The sequence below is a fragment of the Brettanomyces nanus genome, chromosome 3, assembly GCF_011074865.1.
Source record: "Brettanomyces nanus chromosome 3, complete sequence".
Classification (NCBI taxonomy): domain Eukaryota; kingdom Fungi; phylum Ascomycota; class Pichiomycetes; order Pichiales; family Pichiaceae; genus Brettanomyces; species Brettanomyces nanus.
The window spans coordinates 730,504-755,450 of NC_052376.1; the positions used below are offsets into that span (position 1 = coordinate 730,504).

At 44.2% G+C, this 24,947-nt stretch overlaps 13 protein-coding genes across 13 annotated transcripts; 6 read left to right on the forward strand and 7 right to left on the reverse strand.

Annotated features, from left to right (window-relative positions):
* Positions 1 to 125: 125 nt before the first annotated feature.
* MIS1 (mitochondrial C1- tetrahydrofolate synthase precursor) lies at positions 126 to 3,116 on the forward strand (the record flags this gene model as incomplete). The annotated part of the gene is made up of 1 exon (XM_038923271.1): positions 126 to 3,116. The coding sequence occupies one exon, from the start codon at positions 126 to 128 to the stop codon at positions 3,114 to 3,116; it is 2,991 nt and encodes a 996-aa protein (XP_038779199.1).
* A 140-nt stretch (positions 3,117 to 3,256) lies between these two features.
* Positions 3,257 to 4,771, forward strand: FOA43_002992 (uncharacterized protein; the record flags this gene model as incomplete). Its single annotated transcript, XM_038923272.1, has 1 exon — positions 3,257 to 4,771. The coding sequence occupies one exon, from the start codon at positions 3,257 to 3,259 to the stop codon at positions 4,769 to 4,771; it is 1,515 nt and encodes a 504-aa protein (XP_038779200.1).
* Positions 4,772 to 4,806: 35 nt separating this feature from the next.
* Positions 4,807 to 5,232, reverse strand: FOA43_002993 (uncharacterized protein; the record flags this gene model as incomplete). Its single annotated transcript, XM_038923273.1, has 1 exon — positions 4,807 to 5,232. One exon carries the CDS (start codon positions 5,230 to 5,232, stop codon positions 4,807 to 4,809), a length of 426 nt encoding a protein of 141 aa, XP_038779201.1.
* Positions 5,233 to 5,912: 680 nt separating this feature from the next.
* On the forward strand, positions 5,913 to 7,175 carry FOA43_002994 (uncharacterized protein; the record flags this gene model as incomplete). Its single annotated transcript, XM_038923274.1, has 1 exon — positions 5,913 to 7,175. One exon carries the CDS (start codon positions 5,913 to 5,915, stop codon positions 7,173 to 7,175), a length of 1,263 nt encoding a protein of 420 aa, XP_038779202.1.
* Positions 7,176 to 7,328: 153 nt separating this feature from the next.
* FOA43_002995 (uncharacterized protein) lies at positions 7,329 to 7,901 on the forward strand (the record flags this gene model as incomplete). The annotated part of the gene is made up of 1 exon (XM_038923275.1): positions 7,329 to 7,901. The coding sequence occupies one exon, from the start codon at positions 7,329 to 7,331 to the stop codon at positions 7,899 to 7,901; it is 573 nt and encodes a 190-aa protein (XP_038779203.1).
* A 788-nt stretch (positions 7,902 to 8,689) lies between these two features.
* Positions 8,690 to 9,753, reverse strand: FOA43_002996 (uncharacterized protein; the record flags this gene model as incomplete). Its single annotated transcript, XM_038923276.1, has 2 exons — positions 8,690 to 9,543; positions 9,750 to 9,753. 2 exons carry the CDS (start codon positions 9,751 to 9,753, stop codon positions 8,690 to 8,692), a joined length of 858 nt encoding a protein of 285 aa, XP_038779204.1.
* An 86-nt stretch (positions 9,754 to 9,839) lies between these two features.
* On the reverse strand, positions 9,840 to 12,428 carry FOA43_002997 (uncharacterized protein; the record flags this gene model as incomplete). The annotated part of the gene is made up of 1 exon (XM_038923277.1): positions 9,840 to 12,428. The coding sequence occupies one exon, from the start codon at positions 12,426 to 12,428 to the stop codon at positions 9,840 to 9,842; it is 2,589 nt and encodes an 862-aa protein (XP_038779205.1).
* A 165-nt stretch (positions 12,429 to 12,593) lies between these two features.
* On the reverse strand, positions 12,594 to 15,080 carry RAD16 (DNA repair protein rad16; the record flags this gene model as incomplete). The annotated part of the gene is made up of 1 exon (XM_038923278.1): positions 12,594 to 15,080. The coding sequence occupies one exon, from the start codon at positions 15,078 to 15,080 to the stop codon at positions 12,594 to 12,596; it is 2,487 nt and encodes an 828-aa protein (XP_038779206.1).
* A 251-nt stretch (positions 15,081 to 15,331) lies between these two features.
* On the reverse strand, positions 15,332 to 18,934 carry FOA43_002999 (uncharacterized protein; the record flags this gene model as incomplete). The annotated part of the gene is made up of 1 exon (XM_038923279.1): positions 15,332 to 18,934. One exon carries the CDS (start codon positions 18,932 to 18,934, stop codon positions 15,332 to 15,334), a length of 3,603 nt encoding a protein of 1,200 aa, XP_038779207.1.
* Positions 18,935 to 19,192: 258 nt separating this feature from the next.
* FOA43_003000 (uncharacterized protein) lies at positions 19,193 to 19,879 on the reverse strand (the record flags this gene model as incomplete). Its single annotated transcript, XM_038923280.1, has 1 exon — positions 19,193 to 19,879. The coding sequence occupies one exon, from the start codon at positions 19,877 to 19,879 to the stop codon at positions 19,193 to 19,195; it is 687 nt and encodes a 228-aa protein (XP_038779208.1).
* Positions 19,880 to 20,057: 178 nt separating this feature from the next.
* On the forward strand, positions 20,058 to 21,224 carry FOA43_003001 (uncharacterized protein; the record flags this gene model as incomplete). The annotated part of the gene is made up of 1 exon (XM_038923281.1): positions 20,058 to 21,224. One exon carries the CDS (start codon positions 20,058 to 20,060, stop codon positions 21,222 to 21,224), a length of 1,167 nt encoding a protein of 388 aa, XP_038779209.1.
* A 77-nt stretch (positions 21,225 to 21,301) lies between these two features.
* Positions 21,302 to 23,964, forward strand: FOA43_003002 (uncharacterized protein; the record flags this gene model as incomplete). Its single annotated transcript, XM_038923282.1, has 2 exons — positions 21,302 to 21,306; positions 21,507 to 23,964. 2 exons carry the CDS (start codon positions 21,302 to 21,304, stop codon positions 23,962 to 23,964), a joined length of 2,463 nt encoding a protein of 820 aa, XP_038779210.1.
* Positions 23,965 to 24,016: 52 nt separating this feature from the next.
* On the reverse strand, positions 24,017 to 24,921 carry FOA43_003003 (uncharacterized protein; the record flags this gene model as incomplete). The annotated part of the gene is made up of 2 exons (XM_038923283.1): positions 24,017 to 24,790; positions 24,913 to 24,921. 2 exons carry the CDS (start codon positions 24,919 to 24,921, stop codon positions 24,017 to 24,019), a joined length of 783 nt encoding a protein of 260 aa, XP_038779211.1.
* Between the last annotated feature and the right edge of the window lie 26 nt (positions 24,922 to 24,947).

Genomic DNA, 24,947 nt, shown 5'->3' on the forward strand with positions numbered 1-24,947 from the left:
ACTCCTGCCATTCTGGTATTACTCATTTTGGACATGCACAGCCCGAACCGTTGAATTTTTCACTTGGATCGACAATCCTTTCAGATCTGTCCTCGATACCATCACCTTTTTCCTTAGCCTCAGTCATGCTTTCAGCAATAAAGTGCATAGCCAGACAGAAAAAGGTGCTGAAAATTGCAAAAGCAATTTCAGCGGTGTCTTTGGCATCATTGAGGCCGGAGAATTGCCGTTCCACTCATTTCACTACTTTAACTCACTCTTTCTCAACCTCCAGATGTTTGAACGTTGCCCAGGTTCTTTCGGGTAAGGATGTTGCCAAGAAGATCCGCGTGGAGACTCAACGTCAAATTGTGTCCTTTCAGAAGAAGTTTCCCGGCTTCAGTCCCGTTTTAGCCATTATTCAGGTTGGTTCCAGACCCGACTCTTCTGCTTATGTTCGTATGAAGAAGAAAGCTAGTGCCAATTCGGGTATAGAATGCCGAATCATCAAACTGTCCGAAGACACAGATGAGGCAACTTTGCTCAATCTGGTCGATCGTCTCAACAACGAAGAGTCTGTTCATGGAATCTTGGTGCAACTACCTCTTCCACCACAAATCGATGACTCCAAGGTCACCAACAGTGTTGTTCCTGAAAAGGATGTCGATGGCTTTGACAGATACAATGTTGGTGAATTGGCTAAAAGACATGGAAAGCCATTTATGTATCCATGTACTCCTTATGGGTGTATGCGTCTTCTAGAAGAGACCGGCGTCGAATTGGCCGGTAAAACAGCTGTTGTGGTCGGTCGTTCCGATATAGTCGGTTCTCCAGTAGCAGCTCTCTTGCAAAAAGCCGACTGCACCGTTACTGTGTGCCATAGCCATACAAAGAACTTGCCTGAGATTGTGTCACGTGCAGATATCTTGGTTGTGGCCATTGGGCAAACACAGCTCGTCCAAGGCTCTTGGATTAAAGAAGGTGCCATAGTAATTGATGTTGGCATGAACTATGTTCCGGATTCTACAAAAAAATCTGGCCATAGGGCTGTTGGAGATGTTGATTATGAATCTGCCAAACAGAAAGCTTCCTGGATCACCCCGGTTCCGGGTGGAGTCGGTCCTATGACGGTGGCTATGCTCATGAATAATGTTTATCGTGCAGCTAAGGAACAATACGAGTCATCTATTGCTCCTGCTATCTGTAGACCGATGAAATTGAACCGGATATTGCCTGTTCCATCTGATATTGCCATTTCCAGGGCTCAGCAACCTAAGCCAATCACTGTAATTGCCGAGGAATTGGGTGTCAAATCCGGAGAAGTCGAACCTTATGGCAGTTATAAGGCTAAGGTGTCATTAAAGACTTTGGACAGGTTGCAGGCTCTTAGAAAGAACGGTTACTATGTTCTCGTTGCAGGCATCACTCCTACGCCTTTTGGCGAGGGAAAATCCACCACTACCATAGGTCTTGTTCAGGCACTAGGTGCCCATTTGGGAATTCCAGCCATTGCAAATGTTCGTCAACCATCCCAAGGCCCTACTTTTGGAGTTAAAGGAGGAGCTGCGGGAGGAGGATACTCTCAAGTGATCCCTATGGACGAATTTAACATGCATCTTACAGGAGACATTCATGCTGTTGGAGCTGCCAATAACTTACTTGCTGCTGCTATTGATGCAAGAGCTTTCCATGAATCGACCCAGTCTGACAAATCATTCTATAGAAGGTTGGTACCTAAGCAAAAGGATGGTCATAGAGAGTTTACACCTTCTATGTTACGTCGTCTTACCAAATTGGGTATCAATAAGACTGATCCTGACGATCTTACGTCCGAAGAAGTCCAAAGATTTGCCAGGTTGGACATTGATCCCGATACTATCACCATCAAGAGAGTGGTGGACGTCAATGATAGAATGCTTAGAGAAATTACCATTGGACAATCTCCTACTGAGAAAGGATTTACCAGGAAGACTGGCTTTGATATCACCGTAGCCTCAGAAATCATGGCTATTTTGGCTCTTTCTAGAGACTTGAAGGATTTGCGTAGACGTGTCGGAGACATTGTTGTGGCCTCCAGCCATCAGGGTGAGCCAATCACTGCTGAGGATATTGGAGCTGCAGGTGCAATTACGGCACTACTGAAGGATGCTATTAAGCCCAATTTGATGCAGACCTTGGAAGGTACACCAGTTTTCGTTCATGCAGGACCATTTGCCAACATCTCGATTGGAGCATCTTCTGTTATTGCTGACAGAATGGCTTTAAAGTTAGTTGGAGCACCTAAGGTGACTACCGAACGAGGCGGATTTGTTGTCACGGAGGCTGGCTTCGACTTTACTATGGGAGGAGAGAGGTTTTTAAATATCAAATGCCGGGCTTCTGGACTAAGGCCGGATGTTATAGTGATTGTGGCAACCGTAAGAGCACTTAAGTTGCATGGAGGTGCACCTAACGTTAAAGCAGGTCAACCTATTCCAGCAGAATACAATACCGAGAACGTGGAGTTGGTCAGAAAAGGTGCGGCCACCAATTTAGCTAAACAGATCTCCAATGCTAAAACCTATGGCTCTCCTGTTGTGGTGGCTATTAATAAATTCACCACCGATACTGAAGCCGAGATCGAGGCTGTCAGAGCCGAGGCCACTTTGGCGGGTGCATTTACTACAGCAGTTTCCAATCATTGGGAACAAGGAGGTGAAGGTGCCATTGAATTGGCTCAAAGTGTGATCAGGGCCACTCGTGAGAAACCGGTTTCGCACGGCCAACCTGTTAGCTACTTATACCACCTCGACAGCAGTTTGGAAGAGAAGATCAGAGCAATTGCCACGAAGATGTATGGAGCCAAGGATATTGAACTTAGTGAATTGGCCAGAAAACAGATTGAGCGGTACGAGAAACAAGGATTTGGACACTTACCGGTGTGCATAGCAAAGACTCAGTACTCTCTTTCGCACGATGCCAACTTGAAGGGAGCACCGAAAGGATTTACTTTCCCGATTAGGGAAATTAATATTAGTGCCGGTGCCGGTTATTTATATGCTCTGGCAGGTAAGATCATGACGATTCCAGGATTGCCTACTCATTCTGGATTCATGAACGTGGAGGTAGAGGACGGTAAGATAGAAGGATTGTTCTGATTTGATATTTTATGTACATAAAATAAAGTTTATGCAGGTAGTGGAATTTATATGTAAGACTTGTTAATGATCATTCTTACATGAGGGAAGCATTGCCAATAAAGAGCTGCTAGTAGTTTAAGGATTGTTTGATGGTAATTATGGAATCGCTTATGATTGGATCGTTGGTACGAGTTCAAGGAGGACATGAGGCCCTGCTCAAGTATATTGGACCGGTGAAGAACAAACAAGGAACGTTTGCCGGAGTTGAATTGCAAGGAGAACTGCAGGATAGAGGCAAAAACTCAGGAGATGCCAATGGAATTCGATATTTTGATACTGCGGTACCAATGAGCGGACTTTTCATTCCATTTTGGAAGTTATTACAGATGAATGGAGTTCGAGAGAGCCCGGAGAGGATGAATATGTCCGCTCCACGATCTCTCCGATCTCCTACGCCGATGAGAATGGAAAGGGATGAAGAAATTGAGCATCTTCGAGATGAAATTGAAAGTTTAAAGGTACAAAATGGAGAGATTACGAATAATATGCGACTTTATGAGCAGAAATTGGCTGAAAGAAGCAAGATATTGCAAGAATTGGAGGCTACAGTGAGTAGTTTTGATCCTATGCTTGCCGAATATGACAGGCAATTGGATATTGAGGAGGAGAGATTTGTGAAATATAAGGAAAGTACGGATAATCAGATTAAAGAGTTGTTAGATGCAATAGAGTTGATGGAGCAACAAGAGATGTATATGAGGAAGATGGGAGGAGGAGGAGGAGCAGCAGCAAAAGCAGAAGCAGAAGAAGGAGGAAGAAGAGGAGCAGAAGAGAATATAAAAGATGAAAAGGATGAACAGATTGAACAATTAAAAGAGAAAGTTCAAGAAAAGGATAAGCAAATCAATGAATTAAGGAAGATTGAGATGAATAACTATAAACTAGAGATGAAAATAGAAGAATTAGAAGCCGAGGTGAAGGTGAAAGGAGATGACAATGAAATAATTAAAGAATTAGAAGAAGAAAGGAGTAAGAAGGATGAAGAAATAGAGAAGATAAAGAAAAATGGACAAGAAACGATCAAGAAACTTGAAAACAAGGTTAAGAAGCTTGAAGAAACGGTTAAATTAAAAAGCGATCAAGTGGAAAGCAATGAGCTCGGAGTGAATGAGACAGATGAACGGATAAATGAACTAGAGAAAGAACTAACTGCCAAAGAAAGAATGCTCTCGCAAAGAGATGAGGTTCTACAACAACGAGGCACGATGCTACTTGAAAAAGTAAGGCAAATAGAGGATAAGGACAAGTTGATCAGAGAACTAGAGACTTACAAGGAGGGGCTGGAGCGACAAGTTGATACGGGTCAGAGACAGACGGGAGAGACGAGACAGACGGGTCAGAGACAGACGGGTCAGAGACAGACGGGAGAGACGAGACAGACCAGTCGGACCAGACAGACGGCACAGACCCCACAGACACCACAGACACCACCGACGGCACAGACCAGACAGACTCGACGGTTGACAACCCTTGTCAATACAGATGGTAAGCTCGAAGTCTATCGGCCTGAAAGTAAGGCAGATCCAACTGCTGGACGGGAGAAATGGTGCGGACTCTGTGAAAGGCCTGGCCACGAAAGTATTGATTGTCCCTACGATGACGGAGTGTTCTAGACAGCTATTGATCTCTATATACAGGATTATATACATTATATTTTATATCTTTCGGAAGGATCCACATGGAACGGAGACCAAATACCTCTGACGGATTTGTTCAGAGAGATCACCTTCTGTTTAGGCTTGGTTAACTTTCGACCACTGGAGTTAATGATAAGTTTGAGCTTGTTTTCGATCATGTCAGCGTTTAATTTCCGGCAGCATATCTGCTTGGTTTGATTGTTTGAATAGAAACCTTTAATCACCGGGTGAAATCCAGGCTTATCTAATACCTGAAACGCTACTTCTGGGTACTGTGAAGCGAACTTTGTCAGCTTGAGTCTCAGAAAGTCTCTCATTCCTTGTGAAGAGCCTCCAAAATTGCAATATGTAATTGTGATTTGTTTGCATGGAAGTATAAACAATCCAAGCCCATTACGAGCCTTCGACACCTGCTTAATGATGTTAATTCCAGCCATACTGATGAATGAACTGCCTACTAACATGCAGAGTTTTCTTCCACAAAAAGTGCATAAAGTACATAAAATGCAGAAGTACATAAATAATGCATAATACACAAATAATGCATAAATAACCTTCAGGGCTCTCTGTTCACGGCTTCCGTTACTTTCTCGTTTGTATTACGAATGAGCCTTCATCGTTCACAATGATTATTACTCGTACCTTCTTTCTGTACCTTCCTTCTCCCCCTTCGCACATTCAGTTGGTTGTATTTCTCGTTCCCTTCTTCGGGTCTATGAGGGTCTACGAAAACCTGTCATAAATGGATATTATTCAACCGACACCCCCTTTTCCACTTAGGGATTTCGGCACGCTCTAAATATTCTAGCTGTGCATACGCGCGATTATTCTGGACCTGGAATATCATTGCAGCGAACATCCGATATTCCACGTATGCACTCCGCAATGACTATCGAAACCGAAATCTGGGAGATTTATTGAGTTCAATCGGGTTGGTACCTACAAGTGTATTGTGATACCCAAGATTTGCGGGATATCCCACCCTACTTTGGCGGGATGTATTTTCCTGTAAGTTAGTCAGGAAGCATCTACCTATGCCATATAAAGAGGGTCTTTCTTGGTATTCCGTAAATGTATCTGGATGTAATTTCAGTCCTATTCTTTACTTATTTGTAAGATGCTTACTGCTGCTATTAGAAGTACATTTCTGCAGGCGCAACCTCAGCTTTTTCCCACTTTGGCTATATGTGGAAAGATAGCTAGTCGTCAGTTCAGTACAACTGCCTTAAGACCAATGAGAGGTTTACTTTACTACGGAAGAAAAGATGTCAGATACTCTGAAGATGCTCCAGAACCAATGGTGAAAAATGATAGTGATGTGAAGATTAAAATTGCCTATTGTGGTATCTGTGGAACTGACCTTCATGAATATTTGGATGGTCCTATCTTCTTCCCAAAGAATGGAGCAAAGGACAAGATTTCCGGCATGAAACTTCCATTGGTGGAAGGTCACGAGCTTTCAGGAACCGTCGTTGAAGTTGGTAACGGTGTTAAAAATGTCAAAGTTGGCGACCGAGTGGTCGTTGAAGCTTCCGGTCATTGCTCTGACAAAGCTCGTTATAAAGGCAGTGTTAAGCAGGTTAAAGAGTATTGCAATTCCTGTAAAAAAGGGATGCCTAACATTTGCAGAGACATGAATTTTTTGGGATTAGGTGTTGCACCAGGTGGATTTGGTGAATACATCGTTTACGGTGCTGACCATGTTCTTAAAGTTCCATCAAGTATTCCAATTGATGTTGCTGCATTGGTTGAGCCTATTTCTGTGGCATGGCATGCCGTTGAAAACTCTAATTTCAAGCCTGGTCAGACGGCATTGGTTTTAGGAGGAGGACCAATTGGATTGGCTGCCATTTTGGCTTTGAAAGGCCACAAAGCAGGTAAGATTGTTTGCTCAGAGCCTGCCAAACTAAGAAGAGACTTTGCCGAGAAATTGGGAGCAGAGGTGTTTAACCCAATGGAACATAAGAATATTAATGCCGATTTAAAGGCTTTAGTTCCCGAAAATGAAGGTTTCCATGCTTCGTTCGATTGTTCCGGCGTTCCTGCAACCTTCGCCACATCCATTGAAGCTTTGAGTTCTGGAGGAACGGCTGTTAATGTGGCCATTTGGGCAGATAAGCCAATCCAGTACAGACCAATGGCATTGAGTTTTGAGGAAAAACATGCAACAGGTTCGATGGGATATTTGGTGAAGGACTTTGAGGATGTTTTGGATGCCATGGATAAAGGTCTTATCCCTATTGAATCTGCTAGAATGTTGATTACAGGTAAGGTTCCATTAGCCAATACTATTGATGTTGCTTACAAAAATTTGATTGAGCACAAGGAGAGCAATGTCAAGATTTTGGTGTCTCTAACTGATGAGCCAACTGATATATAGATGTAATCCTTTTTTTTCTTTTCTTTTCCGAAATAGGAAGTTGCGCTGCTTGTCCCGATTGGGTAACTTAACTTTTCAGATGAAATATATCGATCCATAAAGGTTATAGTGTCCATTAATTGCTACATGTTTGTTTCATTTCAGTTCCAATAGATGTTCGCCAAATTAGCTACAGAACGGATTTTCTCACGTAATGTGATCAACCGGTTTTCGACATCGACATCTGTATACGGTGTGAGGGTGGGTAACCAATTTAAAGGAGCAGATGTAGGACACCACCTCAATGATTACGATCTATTTGCCACTTTGGATAAACCCGAGAATAATATTGAGATGATTTCGAAGGATGCGGTGATATTCTCGAATATGAAGGTGATAAAATCACCGAATAAGAAGAGGGAACCGATTGGCGCACTACTAATTAACAACCAGATTCTAGAGGTAAATCTAAAGAAGTGTCATTTCACTAATAATGATGTAGTGTTTCACATGGATGCAGAATTAGGAGAGTTATTTCGAATAATATATCCGAAGCCGGAGTTATTGGTACTCGGATTGGGCAAAAAGACAAGGCTTGTGTCCAAAGAGACCCGACAATGCTTCAACAAGTTGGGTATAAGATTGGAGACCAGTGATACCAGATACTCTGCCCTTAACTATGATATGTTGGCTACAGAGAGGACGCCCATGCTTGTAGCAGCGCTAATATTACCACCAAATTATTAATAAATATTCTGTATATACAAGAAATAGGAAGACAAATTCTTGAAGCTGGGTGGCAGGTGTTATTTCTTCAAAGATAGAACACCGTTACTTAGAACCCAGGAATATGCAGTGATGGAGAGGATAGAGACCATATTGAAGAACAAACTCCAGCTGTGGTACTTCATAAACTTTTGGTCCAAAGGCTTTAAATCTTCACTGCCTTTAGCCTTTTCTTCATCACCACCGTAAACAGTATCAATGATGGCATTTCTTCTCTCCTTGATTTTTTGGCATTGAGGACAAGCAAAGAATAAGTTAAGCAGACCACCGATAGAGGAGGTTGCAAGAAGACTGATACCGACAGGACTCAAGGCATAAGGAGCAGTTAAAGCGATAAGACCAGGAGTCAAAGTCTGAGTCCAGAACTGATGAGGAAAGACTTTGTTCTGGAACTTTCCGAAATCTCTTCTCTTTAGAGTTTTTAAGGCAGCAATGGAAGCGACGAAGCTGTGGAAGGTTGAAGATCCGAGGTCGTAGCCATAAAAGATGAAGTGGAAAGGAAGTAGGGAGATCATTGGAAGGAGGGGGAGGGAAAGAAGTAGGAGGGGGAGGATGAGAAGGAGGATGAGGAGGAAGATGATGAAGAGTAGAATGGAGTGATCGATGGTGGATGCTGCCCGGTGGAGCTGCCCGGTGGAGCTGCCCGGTGAAGCTGCCCGGTGGAGCAGCCCGATTGCCTACCCGGTGATACGCAGGTGGAGCCCCCAGTGGCCTGCCTACACAACTAATCGAATCATTATTACACATACCTATAGCTTCTCAATTGGCATAAACTGCTCTTCTTCCTCGAAATTATCCCTGCGGCGTCCACCACAACAACACCTAAAGCAACTGTTAGCTAGTAACAACACAGCTGCAGCCGCTGACAAAACTGTACCGACCCATGTCAAAATAAGGTAGTTTTTGGACAATGCAGCATGGATTCCATACTTGGACAACTTATCATTAAAGTGTGTCTCAATGAACACATACATTCCCGTGGAACAACCGGATGCGATAATTGCAGCCAAAAATGCCACCACCTCGACCAAGCCCAAAGACGAAACTAGTCCAAGGTTGCAACAATATATAAATAACGTCAAAACCAGCACAATAAAGTTGAGGCCAATCGCAATGCATGACGTAATGTACGTAGCTTTCGATAGGTTTTGTGCTATCTTGACGTAGTTCTCGATACTGGACGGAAGGTTCACATCGCTAGTCGTTAATTCGGTTCCAGCAACATCATTCACCTGGTCAAGCAAGAAAGTCACTGGATCAAATACGTACATAGGCTTGGCGTGAGTGCACGACGAAGCCGTGAAATTTGTGTCGTACACTACCTCATCTGAAGTTGTAGAGTTCGTGGTACCACCGGTACCCTGGCAGTAGCCGTACATTCCCAACACATAAGCATCGTCCAATCCTAAATCAGAAATAGAATCAATGTCCGAAAGACTGGGGAACACTGTATCAATACTTAGCTCCGATAAGTTGAGCTCAAGAAGATAAATAGAGGTGATGCCCTTATGCGTGGTAATAGAACCGAGGTTGGCTAAAAGCAAAGTCACAAGCGCTGCGGCCAAAACCAACTCGGTGATGATTGTGTAGAAGAATCCACCCACTGAAAAATTCATGTTGATCACTGAAAAATAGAGAATCCTAGTAAATGGACCTTAATAGCTTTCTTATATATTTCGTTATCTGTACTAAAATAGAAGCACTGAAATTTTTTTTGGGTCATTTACTCTTCCCAATTAGGAAACTGCTTAAGTTCAGCCTCTCAGTTGGGACTACCGGTAGAGCCTAACGGTTGAGCCTTTCAAGTACGCATCCCTACACCAACTTAATACACTGTATGCATTACATATATATAGCTCTATACATATATCTCACAACTTACAGAGCATTGCGGCACCTTCAACGGTGCCTGGGAAGATATCCAAGCTTCTGCATCCGGATCTTGACGGCATTTCTATGCGCATCCAATCCTTCAACAGCTGCCAAATCCATAACGGCTTTACCAATCGATTTCAAACCTTCTGGAGTCAAAGTTTGAGAGGTAATAAACTTCTGGAAAGTAGCCGTATTCACTCCACTGTACATTCTGGCGTAACCGTAAGTTGGAAGAGTATGGTTTGTTCCTGAGGAATAATCTCCGCACGATTCTGGCGAATAGGCACCTACAAACACTGAACCAGCGTTGTCCACTTTATCCACCCATTTCTGTGCGTCCTTAATCTGCAAGATCAAGTGCTCTGGAGCATATCTGTTGGCAAGATCCAAAGCCTTTGTGTAGCTTTTAACTTGTAGAGTAGTTGAATGAGCAATACACTTTCTCACAATCTCCACTCTTGGAAGCTTCTTGGCCTGCTCATCAACTGCATCGTCCAACTTGTCAAGCTGCTCTTTTGACATATCCACAGCAATGCACAATACTTGCGAATCTACACCATGTTCGGCCTGGGAAAGTAAATCCGAAGCTACAAAGTCAACATCAGCGTATTTATCTGCAATCACAAGAACCTCAGAAGGTCCTGCAGGCATATCAATGGCACATAGAGCACCGGAATCGTTGGAAACGTACATCTTGGCAGCTGTAACAAATTGGTTACCAGGACCCATGATTTTGTCACATTTGGGAACCGACTCAGTACCGTAAGCCATAGAAGCAACGGCCTGTGCACCTCCTGCCAAAACAATACATTTGGCACCCACTTTGTGAGCTACATACACCACTTCTGGTGTTAATTTACCGTCCTTTCCTGGTGGAGAAGCGAAAATGATATCTTTGCAACCGGCAACAAGTGCAGGAACAGAAAGCATCAACGAGGTGGATGGAAGAACTGCAGTTCCACCGGGAACATAGCATCCCACTCTTTCGATAGGTCTGGCAAATCTAGAGCAGACAACACCTGGACAAGTCTCCACATTAAGAGTTCCCTTCATCTGAGCTTCGTGGAACTTTCTAACGTTGTTGAACGAAAGATCAATAGCCTTTTTGACATCTTCAGTAACTTTCATGGCTGACTCTGGGAAAGGAGCCCTCATGATTGGAGAATCCAACTTGACGTGATCAAACTTGGCGGTAAGATCCAACAAGGCTTTATCACCCTCGCTTTTAACTCTCTCTACTATAGGAACAACAAGCGACATAATATCCTTACTGGTGTGGATAGGTCTTTGAAGACATGCAGTAACTCTTTCTGGAGATGCCGTTTCTGTGTTAATTCGATCCAGAATGATTCTATCGTTAGGACCAATCACACGGATATTTGCAGCAGCAGCAGAAGCAGCAGCAGCTTTACGAGCATTCTCAGCAGCCTTTCTCTGAGTCTCTGCAAGATACTTAGGCTTGGCATCTCCTCTTCTTCTAGTAACTCTAAGAGATTTGGTATCCAAATTCTTCTGAATATCATTCAAGGTAACACCATTCTTGGCACAGCGGGCCATAACAAAATATATGACATCGGCAGCTTCAAATGCAATCTCTTGCTTACTCTTAGCATCGATTAACTCGTCAGCTTCCTCTCTAATCTTGGAATCTAACAAAGTCTCGTCGTCAAACAACCTCTTCGTGTAGGAACCCACAGGAGCATTTGCCAATCTATCTTGCAAAACAGATTCCAACGAGGTAAAACCTTTGATATTTCCAAAGCAGGATGAAGTTCCTACGTGACAGAAACCTTCACCCACCTGTCTAACGATGAACTTGAGGCAGTCACCATCACAGTCTCTTTCAATACGCAACAATTCTTGGGTATTTCCAGAGGTGGCTCCCTTGATCCAAAGTCCTCGTTTTCTAGACTGATACACACCAGCTTTAGTCCTCAAAGCCTCGGCAATGGACTTCTTAGATGAATACACTAATCCCAACACTTGATCAGAAGTGTTGGTGACTACTGTGGTGTACAAGCCGTCAACACGATCGGTAGACAATGCTGGAATAACATAATCGATAAGAGGAGTTTTCCCAGTAGCAGGTGCACTATAATTGATTGTAACAGAAGAAGAATTGACAATGATCGTAGCACCGGACTTAATCCATGCAGGAACAACAGCCTCTGGTAAAGTGCTCTTGAGGAAATAGACAAACACCTGTTTTCCTGAAAGTGGCCTCAACGCTTCCGGAGTAGCTGGAGGTGAAGTTATGGCAACAGCGTTAGCACAATCGTTGGTCAAAGAAACGGCCTCGGATACAGATTTTACCTTGTAGACTAACCGAGCGTTGGGGATTTTGGACTGGATCTGAGAAGCAACGTCTGCAGGAGCAAAAACCTTGACAACTCCCTTATTGAACAACTCAAGAAGCTGGTCAATAGTTTTATCGTCGATAATCTCTGCAGTATAATCCAAGTTAACGTCATAATAAGCAGTGGTAGAGTACCGAGTAATATCTTCAGACTTGGTGGTTCCTGGAGTGAAGGGAATCAACACCTGGCCCACAAGCGAAATCTTCTGGCACACCGCTGTGTCCACAGAAAAATACGGTAAAATAGGGAAAGTCATTCTTCAAAAAGCTGACAACTGATGAACCAAGAAAGCCTGCCTATACAGCTATTAATTCCCCTCGCAAATTATTCTCCTTATATACTAAACTCGCGAATCCATGAAGAGAGATCTCTCATGACTCAAAGAGACGATAATGAAAAATTTTCAGACTTCAAACCATACTTAGTTATTAAATAAAAACTGCATATCTGCAGGTGTTAACCTGCTAGCAGCAGCCTGGTCCTTATCCAATGTAGCCTTTACCATATTAGCTTTCTTTTCCTGTAACTCGATAATTCTAGACTCAATACTGTCTTCGATGACCAACTTAACAATTCGAATCGGCCTGAATTGTCCAATACGATGGATTCTATCGGCTGCCTGTCCAGTATCTACAGCAGGATTCCACCAACTATCCATTATAAACACCTGGTTAGCCTCCACCAAGTTTAATGCCACACCCCCTGCTTTTAATGAAACCAAGAACACCTCTACCGATGGGTTCTCTAGGAAATACTTAATAGACTCCTGTCTTTGTATCGGTGTCATAGAACCTTGCAACTTGACAGTCTGAAATCCAGCTCTTTTCAATCTCCACTCTACTAAATCTAGCATAGATGTAAACTGTGAGAAAACAATCGATTTTGTCGTCTCTCTATCAGATCTCGACTTGTATAGTTCCTCCATTAACGCCTCTATCTTCGTAGACGACTTCCATTGTCCCAACATGTTGATTCTATTAACAATCGAGCTTTTCTTCCGAGTTGAAGCTGGTTCCATTTCAATGGCTGGTTGCTCCAAATCAATACTTAACGGTATATGGCAAACGGGACATTTAAGTTGGCTCTGATCTCCTTCGAAACTGTCCACATACTCGGAAATGCATATCCGACAGAATTTATGATGACACTTGGATTCTATAGGTTCTTCTGCTTCATCGTCACATAGTTGGCAAACGACTACGCCGGCAATTAGCTCCTCAGATACGCTGGAATCCAGTTTTCCAGGCTTCATCCGCTTAAGAACCAAATCTGGATGGTCTGCAAGCTGTCTCATACGAGTAATAAGAGTGAAAATGTTGGCATAGTTGTTTAAAACAACACCTTCTGCTACATAGTCATCAAATTGCCGTTTGGAATTGGAGTAAAGAGACTGATACAAGTCCTTTTCCTCTGGATTGAAGAAATCACGTCGGATTTCCACGATCTTCGGAGGTAATCCCAAATCTTCAGCTCTTTCCACTTTGGTACGACGAAGCATAATCTGTCTAAGTAATAATTGTAACCGGTGAAATGCCTGCTTGCCTTCAAATTCGAGGCCATACTTTTGGATGTTCTTCAACATAAAATGATTGAAGAAGTTCATATGACTCATAGGAGAGTGGCCGCACACAGCGCATGCTCTATAATCGGGGAAGGTCCATTCTTTCGAAGCACAGGGGCATTTCGTGCAGAAATAGTAGCAGAAAGGCTCCAAGTCCAAGAATCTAATCAAGGAATAAAGCTCACCAATCCTATTCTGAAGTGGTGTTCCCGTGAGACACCACCTTTTAACACACCGAAGACAATCGGCAGCATGTGCAGTGGAACTACTTCGATCTTTGATGTTATGGGCCTCGTCTAGAACCACTCTATAGAATTTCTTCTGATGAAGCAGACTTTTTTCACGAACTTTACGTCCATGTCTATTGAAGCCGTATCGCTCTTTACGATAGGAACTCTCTACCACAGCATACGACGTCATAATAACATCATATCCTTCTAATTCTTTCAACGTCTTGGCTCTATTAGCACCATGGAAAAGATAAACCTTTAGTGCACCTCCAGCATGATTTTCAATCTCTGATTTCCATTGTAGCAAAGCCACTGTTGGTGCCACCACCAAGTTAGGCGTTTTAGTCCTATCATGCATCATAAGTGATATCATCTCTATAGTTTTACCCATACCCATTTCGTCAGCCAATATTCCACCATGATACTTGGTTGATTCTTCTTGAGCGATCATCCAATGAAGACCTTCGAGCTGGAATGGAAGCATAGTAATTGTGAGTCCACTGCTTTGTACTGCACGTTCTGGACGTCTAGGAGGGGTATCTTCAAGGACTTGGAATACATCCTTCAGCTCCGGATGTGATTCATAGAACCTATTGGTCCTTCTCTCAAAGAAAGTCACCTTTTTCTTGGGTTCTGCCTTCTTTTTGGCCTTTCTAGGTTTCCGTTTGGCTTTCTGGGGCTGTTTGGCTCCTTTGGCTTTCTGGGGTTTGCCTCCTTCGGTCTTTTTGGCCCGTTTAGATCTAGTTAAAGGAATATCATCGCCCAATATAATTGGCTCCGACTCACTTTGACCTTCAGTCACCACATCATCATCATATTCGATCTCAGAGTCTTCTTTGATAACTTCATTATCCTCTGTATAATCACTATCTTCACCATCAACTTCAACTTCAACTTCATTCTCATCCTCCTTATAACTCACCTTCTTCAAATTCCCCGTAGATGCTCTTGTTCTACGACGAAAAGATCCTTTGGACTTCTTGCGTCTTTTTCTCCTCTTGAGATCTGGATCATCCTTAATGAACCCTCCTCCTCCTCCTCCTCCTAATACTATATCAGAATCAGAATCAGAGTCGGATATCATTCCAGTAGACAGATCAGCAAGTGCCTGCGTCATTTCAATAAAAGAGGTCTATAAACTACTCAATAATAAGGAAGAAAAAGATAAGGGCAAACGAATAGATCAGCAATTTGATCAACCCTTTCACTAATTATTTCCCGATTAGTACGCGCGGTTTGAGAGGCCGTGGAGTTGAGGCGGTGGAGTTGAGGCAGTGGAGCCGAGCCACTGGAGCCGAGCCACTGGAGCCAATGGAGCCAAGCCAATGGAGTCATTGCTACTTTCATTATACTAGTAAATTAAAGAAATTATACCTGATCAAAGTCCCAAAATTGATCTAGAGAGTCAGATATGGATGCCGTAGTAGTCATCGGTTCTGTCTTGTCGGTTTTTGTGGCCTTTCTCCTCTTATTGGGAGCATCGTCTGGTGGTGTAGGGTAGATTAGATTTGCCAACTCAGCTCCTGCTAACCTCTTTCTATAAGTTTCACGTGGAATTGAAGGGATTAATCCATCAAAAGACTCTGCAATGCATGTCGACCTCACTTTACCAGTCCATCTACTATTCTTGTCATTCGTCGGCGTACCATTACTGGTTTCTGTAACGTACATTTTGTTGGATATTGGTGTTTTGACGTTGAATGGAAGAGGTGTGGCAAGGACCGCCGAGGGAGTAAGAACCTTACCAGTGGGATTACCACCATTCATGGTATTGCTGGCACGGGTAGTGGTTGCCTTTTCATTGGTTGTAGATGACACTCCTCTGACGCTCTGAATGACTTTCTGTTCCTCCTCGAATAGGTTGAGGGTATCTGCAAGCGTAGCAAGAAAGTATTTGGCAGGATCTGCCACGGCGAGCTTTCTTCTGGCCATCCTCGACTTGTCAGCACGAGCAATAGAAGCAGTTTCCGTAGCTATATGCTCAGAATTTTCCTTCAAAAGAGCCTGAGCTTCGGAAGAGAGTATTGGAGACATATTGGAAGCAGTGGGTGTCTTCAGAGGTGCCACAGACTGGCCTGGAGAAACCATTCCACGACCCCTGGGATTGGAACGTGACTGCTTACGGCGTCCTCCTCGTCTTGGCGTCGTGGTAGCAGGTGTAACAGGCGTGGTCATGGAAATACCCAGCGAGGGAGTCATCACAGGAGGTGTTGGAACATTTAATGGTGAAGAGCCACCGTTAATGGAAAACTGAGGTTGTATAGTTCCTGGTAGAGTGCCTGTTGAGGGTGGAACTATACTCTGTACCATCCTCTGCTGTGGTTGCTGTCTTTGCTCTGCAAGCTTTTGGAACTGCTGTGAAACTGCAGCTGGGTTCATCCTCTGGAAACCAGCTTGAGCTTCTCCCAAAGGTCTCTGAACGCTCATCTGGGCTTGTGCCCGCGCTTGTCCTTGCCCTTGCGCTTGGATAGGTAATCTTTGAGGCTGCTGAAGCCCCCGATTTCCCATTCGAGACGCCATAGGAAGAGCTGCCTGTTGTACCACTGGGTGACCTGGTTGTTGCTGAGGTATATGGCCCGGCTGAACAGGCTGCCGTTGTGATAGTACTTGTGGAGCTTGTTGTTTCTGTTGCTGTTGCTGTTGCTGTTGCTGTGGTTGTTGCTGTGGTTGTTGTTGTGGTTGTAGTGTTTGCTGCTGCTGCTGCATCTTAAGTATTTTCGAATTCTGCTCCTTCACATAGCTCAAAAACCGTGTAATCTGGTTTTGGATCTTTGTAAGCAAGTCCAAGTTCGCATAGAATCTGCCGGAAGTCTTTAATTTCTCCAGGACTTGTTTGATCATCAATTCCGAATAAATGAGCTTCTTCGTACCATCATAGCTCTTTGTCAGCATGTAGAAGTTAGGAATAATCACCGTTTCCGTGATCACCATAAGTTGCTGAAGTTGTCGCATTAACCGAATGATCTGCTGCTTCTCAGAATCTACCAAAGATCCTGTGACATCCTTTAAGTTGATTGGAGCAGCTATCGTCTCTTGATATATAGCTTTAAGATGTCTCCAGTCTTCCTCCGTGGCATGAACTCCGTTGAAAAGCCGTGGAGTAAGGATATTTTTTGCCTGAACGGGTTGGCCAACTGTAGCTTGTCCATAGGGTATGCGGTTTTGGGCAAAACGCTGATTCTGATTAGTAGGAAGTTGTTGTGGCTGGGGAGGTTGCGCAGGCTGTTGCAGTTGTTGGGGTGGCTGTGGTGGCTGTTGTAATTGTTGCAGATGTTGTTGTTGTTGCTGTTGTTGTTGTTGTTGCTGTTGCTGTTGCTGTTGCTGTTGCTGTTGCTGTTGCTGTTGCTGTTGCTGTTGCTGTTGCTGTTGCTGTTGCTGTTGCTGCTGTTGCTGTTGCTGCTGCTGCTGTAATGCATCCTGCTGCTGCTGGCGACGCTTTCGTTGCTGTTGCTGTTGACGGAATTGAGCCAAACGTTGTGAAGCTCCTGGTTGATCCTGGGCACCCGGAACACCCGGGACACCTGGAACCCCTGGAACACCCTGTTGTGCTTGTGGAGAACCTTGCAACACCTGGGGAACCTGGGAAGCCTGAGGAACCTGAGGACCCTGAGGACCTGATTGATTCTGTGCCATAGGTGCCTGTGCATGTGCATTCTGAGCACGCTGTTTAGCACTTAGAACGTGAAACAAGTACTTTCTAGCGTATAAAGACTCTTGCTCACGAGACAAATTAGATGGTAACTTGCCTGCAGCTTGAAGGTTCTTTATCACCTGAAAGGCTTGTTGCTTGTAGGCCTGAAGCTGCTGATTTGTGATTTGAGGCCGCATTCCGGCATGTTGTGTATTAGGCTGTCCCTGTGGAGCCATCTGGACGGGTTGTTGTTGTTGCTGTTGCATCATCATCAAAATATGTTGGGGACTAGGAGGATTTGTCTGTTGTGCTTGAGGTGGCTGTGGTTGCTGTGGCTGCTGCATTTGCTGCATCTGCTGGCTTTGCTGACTCTGTTGCACCTGCTGACTTTGATGGTTTTGCTGGCCTGGTACCTGAGGGCCCTGTTGATCTTGTGTTTGCAGCACCTGTCTTTGCTTAGACTTAATCAGCTGTAAATGCAAAGCATAGACTTCTTTGATAGTGGACAAGTCCTTCGTGGTAAGATTCCTGTGACGGAAATAAGGCATGATTTGGCCCCATGTGCTGATATTCTTGGGGAAAACCTGTGGAAGACGCTGAACCAAAGGAGCTGGAATTGGCATGTTTTGCATCTCGATTTTCAGTCTCTGGGCCGTCTGTCTGAATGCTTGACCCTGACCTGGTATCTGATCCGGTATCTGACCTGGTATCTGACCTGGTATCTGACCCTGACCCTGACCCTGCTCTGTCACTTGGCCTGTCACTTGGCCTGTCACCTGGCCTGTCGCCTGGCCCGAGCCCCGGCCCGGCACCTGTCCCTGACCCTGACCCTGAACCATGCCATACTGCTGCCTCTGAAGTGCATTCTTGCGAGCCTGAGTGATGCTGGCAATCTTGGTCTTCACAAAATTCACATACTGTGCCTTATTGGCAGAATGCGTGTACGCAAATTTCTCGTATTCCTGTGCCACCGGTCTGGTCTTTTGTTCGCTAAAGTTGGTGCCCTGGATTTTGGCTATCGAGGCAACTATGATGTTGATGAACTGATGGCGATCTTGGACTGCGATACCGTTGCCGTTGACTTCATCGTTGGCTCCATTAGCTCCATTAGTTCCATTAGCTCCATTGGCTCCATTGGCCCCATTGGCACCATTACCACTGCCACCATTGGTTCCGTTGACTCCATTACCACTGCCTCCACTGCCTCCACTGCCTCCATTGGCTCCATTGGGCCCGGTCGTTCCGCTAACCTGACCAACAGGCTGGTCCAACTGTATGTTTTGGTTGAAAAGTAGTGGAGTTTGATCCATGCTACCGGGGATAAAATTATTGCCGTTCATTGCAAGTGAAGAAGAAGAAGAGTTAAAGCCACAGATGATGAGGATAAAAGTTTTAGTTCAAGTGACACGGATTGGGATGACGCGAGCCCCGGAAGAGTGGTGAGGCGAGGTGGTGAGGGGGGAAAAGCCCGGTGAGCGGGTGGGGAAAATCCCGGTAGGGGTGAGCCCGGTAGATCTCGGTACGACGGATGAGCCCGGTGGATTATCGTTGATTTACATTAGCTCTACATGGCCTCACTAATTGCTATCTTATAATACTTATGCTCCTGGTGAATCCTCCTTATCCTTCAACATCATCAAAAGCTCCTTGAATCTACTTTTGTCTCTATTATGAGCTTCATCAATAGAATTCGAGTTCTTACTAAGTTTAAGAACTTCAACAACTCTTTCCCAAACGGTTCCATTTTCAAGGAACGAATCTCTCTTCTTCAAGAACTCCTCTTCTTCTTTCTTGGTACTCTCAATCAATTCTTCCTTCTTGTTACTGTAATTCTCGTAGAATTCATCTGTGGCTTTCTGTGCTTCCTTCTTGATTTCATCAACTTTCTTCTCATTAATCGAGTCTGTCTTTGAAATTGATTCTTCTCTTTGTTGTTTCCATTGTTTGACAGCTTCACTAGACTCCATGTTCAATTTAGCCATTCTTGTTGTAACATTCAAGTAGCCATTGGAGCCATTGGAGCCATTGGAATCTTTGGAATCTTTGAAGTCTTCTTCATTATCTGATCCATTTGCTCCTGCACCAAGTTCAGGATACTGCGTCTTGAATTCTTCAAACTCATCGTCCTTATCTGCCGTGGCACTAGCATCCTGTGCTGTCACATCCTCTGCTGTCGCAAATTCATCTCCTAGAACTTCCTTCTCTCTACTTAAAAAATCGCCGCCTGACATCTGTTCGTCCCCATCGACTGAAACATCATTAATTTCAGGGAATTTGTCTGCCATTGCTGAAAAGAGAGAAGTAGATGGTACAAGGAAAGGAACGTACATAGTGAACAAACTCATCTTGTCGCGAATTCAACCCAACTGCGCCACGTTTAATTTCAATAAAGATGTTCATACGCCACACATATATGACGTCCTCTCTTCTCGTCCCACTCATACCACTGTATCTTCATCCACCATGTCGTTTTCCGTTGAAAAAGCGTCCGAAAAGCTCAGTAATTTGGACCAGACTCAACAGTCGATCCAATCCACCTCGCAGTGGTGTCTCTTCCATTACAGGCATCATCGAGAAATAGTCGCCCTCTGGCTAAAGAACCTGGAGGAGCTATCCAAGACTAAGCCAGAACGTAGCTTGGTGTGCTTTTATCTCTGCAATGATCTTGTTCAATTCAGTAAGAAGAATGAGCACAAATTCCGTGGTTTTCTAGAAGAATTTGTCAAAGTACTACCGAAATCGATGAAGATTATGAGGAGTTGTATCAAACAAGAGGCCAAAGGAGACGAAGTTAATGAGGCCAACTTGCTGAAAAGGTATATGAGAGTTCTTAAAGTGTGGGAGGAACGATCTGTGTTTGATAGGAGATTCATAGAGAGAATGATGAAGGTTCTGAGTGATGATAATAGATTAATTAATGCTAATGAGAAGGTTGAGAAGGACCGAAGGTTGGATGAGATAGTTGGGGCCGGAACTTCTTCTTCAACTACAGTTCCGGAGGAAATTTCCGCCCTTGTGAAGAAGTATACGAGTCTTGAAGAGTTCAATGAAAAGAATTTGAATGAGTTTACCAAGGTTAACACAATCTACAATGAGTTAGTTAAGAATTTCGAGAATCTACCCGAGCCAGGAAAGCTTATAGAAAGGCTTAATGGGCTGAATAGGATGATTAAGAGTCTTCTAGGGACAATTGAAGAATCAGAGAAGTTGAGACAGGAGATAATTGAGGAATTTCATAGGCTTATCAATGTTCAGGGTGACTGGGTTGAATTGGATAAGGGAAAATTGGATAAATTGAGGGAAATGAGGGAGGACGTGAGTAAGCAGAAGGTTGAGATGGAGAAATTGGTTGAGGGAGGAGATAAAGAGGAGGTTTCTCCGATGTATGAGGATGAGGATATGCCGGGGTATAGAGGTGAGGACGGGGACCCGGTGGATTCAGGGGACCCGGTGGACTCGGTGGACTTGGTGGACTCAGAAAACCCGGTGGTCTCAGAAAACCCGGTGGTCTCAGTGGACCCAGTGGACCCAGTGGACCCTAGAATCACCAAGAAAGTGAAATTCCAAGAAACCCCAAGTGAACAACCTTTAGGAGGAGATCTTCTCTCTATTCTAAATCAACTTACATAGTATATCCATTCAGTGACACGGCTGGTGCTCAGGTATATGTAATAATAATCGATCCATAGTAAAAAGAAAGGCAGGTCATGCTGTAAGGTTACGGGGACGGTTACGGGGTCACCATCGGGTTTTCCCACCGGGCTCTCCCACCGGGCTCTCCTTACCCTGCTACCCTCGCCTAACTATTTCTCTCTTCAATGAATGACCTTTATCTAAAACACCTAACTACTTATATGTTCCTACTACCTGACAACTGTTCCTACTGATGACTTACCTGGACGAACGAAAAAGGGCGCCGCCTTTTCTAGAACTATCTCATTCCACCATAGCCATGCTTCAGCACCAGCAGAACACTAACACCACTAATAACCTTGACAAGACACCTGTTATCGACTTGGATAACGTGCTGACCTTGTGGACTACGCTTGCAAACTCTGCTGAGTTTATTAGAAACGGCAGGCGTTTGGAGAATATCAGTTGGCGTGTCGTTAACCGGAGTCTCTTGTTGGACCAGAGCTTCAACTATAACGAGTTCTCGACGCTACTAAATATCTCCACGAGTGACTCCACGGGGAATGGTCAACCACTTACGCAAAGAAATCTTCAGAGAATGGAGAGGCGTAGAAATCAGAGACAACCCACCAAGAATGGCATTTTCTATATCAAGGATTCTCCGTCTCCGGATGCTTGTTCTGTTGAACCTTCTCAATTAGTCAATCAGAAGATCAAGATGAATGGCCAGCAAAGGATCCAAGAGATGACTGACCGACCGTCTGATTTGGTTCATCCTTCTCAAAGGACCTCTTTATTTTCTCGAGTCCATCCTCCAGAAGAACCTCTTGTAGCTAATCATACACTGAAACCTAAACAGGGTCCCTCGGACGACCTTCAAATGCGCCATTTATATCAGCAACAGCTCAAATATAACGGAGGTAATCCACATTCGCCGAAATCTGATACCCAGCAGTCACAGATTTCTCTCTTTGCTACTGCAAAACGGCCACAGGCTGAAAAGATTATGTTTTCACCATCTGATGACTCGTCTGATGGCTCTGATTGGTCGTCAATGTCAGATGATTCTGACTTCGATGTCGACAATGATGAAGAAGGTATCACAGATGGCCGAAGTCGTCATCATGATGGCTCCCTTCTGTTCCAGAAAAAGGAGGTTGGACCATCACACTTGGACTCCACTCCATCCACAGAGTCGTTGTCTTCACCTCAGAACGGTTTGAGGAAATCGCTTCTTAGTGGTCTTTTTTTAAATGGTAAGCGTGCAAATGCCCCTGCTTTGAGCACACCGATTAATCAACGTCAACAGCGTCAAATACAGCAGCAGCGGCAGCAGCAGCCGCGAGAACAACAACAGCCGCAACACCTCTCAAGTCCTAAACTCCTCTACTCAAACGGTTCTCCAGACTCGAATCATCCTACTGTTCGCCATGTGAATTCATCTGACCTGTCAAACGTGCCCAAGAGAGCCACAGCATCTAAGATTACTGTGACTACCATCGTATCGAAGTTTTCTCCTCCAAATAACCCCCGTGATCTCCTCAGGCGCCATGCTTCGAGTTCATCGGTGGTCCCAGTGGCCCCAGTGGCCACGGTGACTTCAGTTGCCTCGGTTGCACCAGTGGCACCTGTAGCTCCAATTTCTTCTGTGTCCCCAGTGACTCCAGCTGCTCACACCAAATCAGCAGTTTCCTTGGCAGCATTCTTCTTCAACAACAGACGTCCTCATGTTCCTGCACACGGCGATGTGTCTTCACATGTGGCACCGAACTCGGCAGCAGATTTGAACCTTGATTCTGGCCACTATGACCGTTTCCACCAGTCCAACGCTCCTCCAACCGCAACAACGTTGCTTCCTACGGCGCTAGCTACTCATATGTTTTTACCTACGATGAGTTTGCGCCAACAGGCACGGGCAAAGTATGGAGAGCCCAACTGGATAAGGCATCGACAAGAGCGACAACGTCTACTGCACGATCGAGAGTACTCTTTTGATGGAAACGAAGACTCTGAATACTCGTCTAGTGTCAGAACTAATACGTCCTCGATAGATATACCGGGTAGTGTCTTGAGAACACATCTTCGAGTGCCAAGTGAAAAGCACAGTTTGAATGATCAATCACTGCCCTCTCAACGTCGTCAGCCACGTCAAGCCTCGCCTCATAGCGAACGACCAATGCTTGGAAAGTGTAGTAGTTCTTCTGCATCACGTATGTCACCGAAATCCACTCGTATTGAGATGCTTTCCAAAGAGTTACCGTTACGGTTGATGGATTCTATCAACAACGAGAACAAGTTGTTGTTTAGTAAGACTTCTAAGGAGGAAGGCCGTCTGTTAACGAGGCTGAAGAGAGTAAATAACGGCAACGAAACCGTTTATGACTCAGATCTAGATGGTAGAGAGAATGCTCCAGTGGATAAAAAGACTAGTAATAGCGACGAGAAGGATGAGAGAAATAAAGGTGAAGACAACGACGATGACTGCAATGCAGAAAATGAGTCTAATATCATAGCTGACGGTATCATGGGTAACAAGCTTAAGCTGTTCCATGTCAGAGAACGAAATAGACAGAATAGAGTTGGCTCTCCGCTCCTTTTCAATGAAGATGGATTTGTGAATGACCAATTGGTTACTAGTGTGCTGGAACACACGGATGGTAACCATGATAACAACAACAACAAGATGAAGAATGAATGGGATGACGATAATCTTAACTATCACGCTAGAGGTTGGTAGTATACAATAAGAAAACTTAATTTATTAACAGGATGAGTAGCAGACTATATATTTACAAGGCCAAGTCTTTAAAGCTGATGATTCTATTGGCCGAGAAGCCTGGTCTGCCGCAATTCTTGGACTCCGAATGGCTCAACTCTTCCAACTCCTTATCTAAATTAGACTTCGTCGCGACAGTATCATGTTTGGTCTGCTTGGCTTTACCGAAATGAATCTGCTTGACATAGTCAGAGTCGACAAGATATCCGTTTCTATCAGCATCAGAGTAAAACTTGATGTCTCTTCTGGCAATAGGTTTCGCCTGTAATGGAAGATAGCCTCTATTTCTGATAAACCATTGCGGCGAATGATGCGCCCGGAATCCTAAATATCTAGAATAGAATTTAGACTGGAATTTCCCACCTTGAGATTCAATGATCTTGATGGCAGACTTCGATGCCTTTGTGGCTTCCATCTGAATGTCTAAGTGATAATTCTGAGAACCAGTGCCAATAATAGTCACACCATCTTTCATAGTTCCCGTAATAAGTCCACAATCCTTCATCTTCTTCATATTAAGTATTTCACCTTGGTCCAATAAAAGTCGACCACTATCATAAAAGCTCTGAATTCTAGCCAAAGAAATCTCATTTAAGTCGAGTTTCTGATGTCTGTAAAACCCTCTCTTTGGATAAATTTTATATATAGGCGTCTGTCCACCTTCAAACCAGTTGGGAATACTTCCTCTAGCCTTCTGACCCTTTTGACCACGACCGGATGTTTTACCATAACCCGATCCTGCTCCTCTACCCACTCTTTTATCATTGACCTGAGAATTTGGAGCCGGCTGAAGCTTGCCGAGCAATGAAAGGGGCCTTGTAAACACTCGTGGCCCCAAATGGCCAATGCTGATTGTATTTGGAAGCATATCGATGAAGAAGAAGTGACCATGAACAAGGAGAGAGAGACTCCTGTCATTGAGACTTTAATTTTAATTTTTCAGA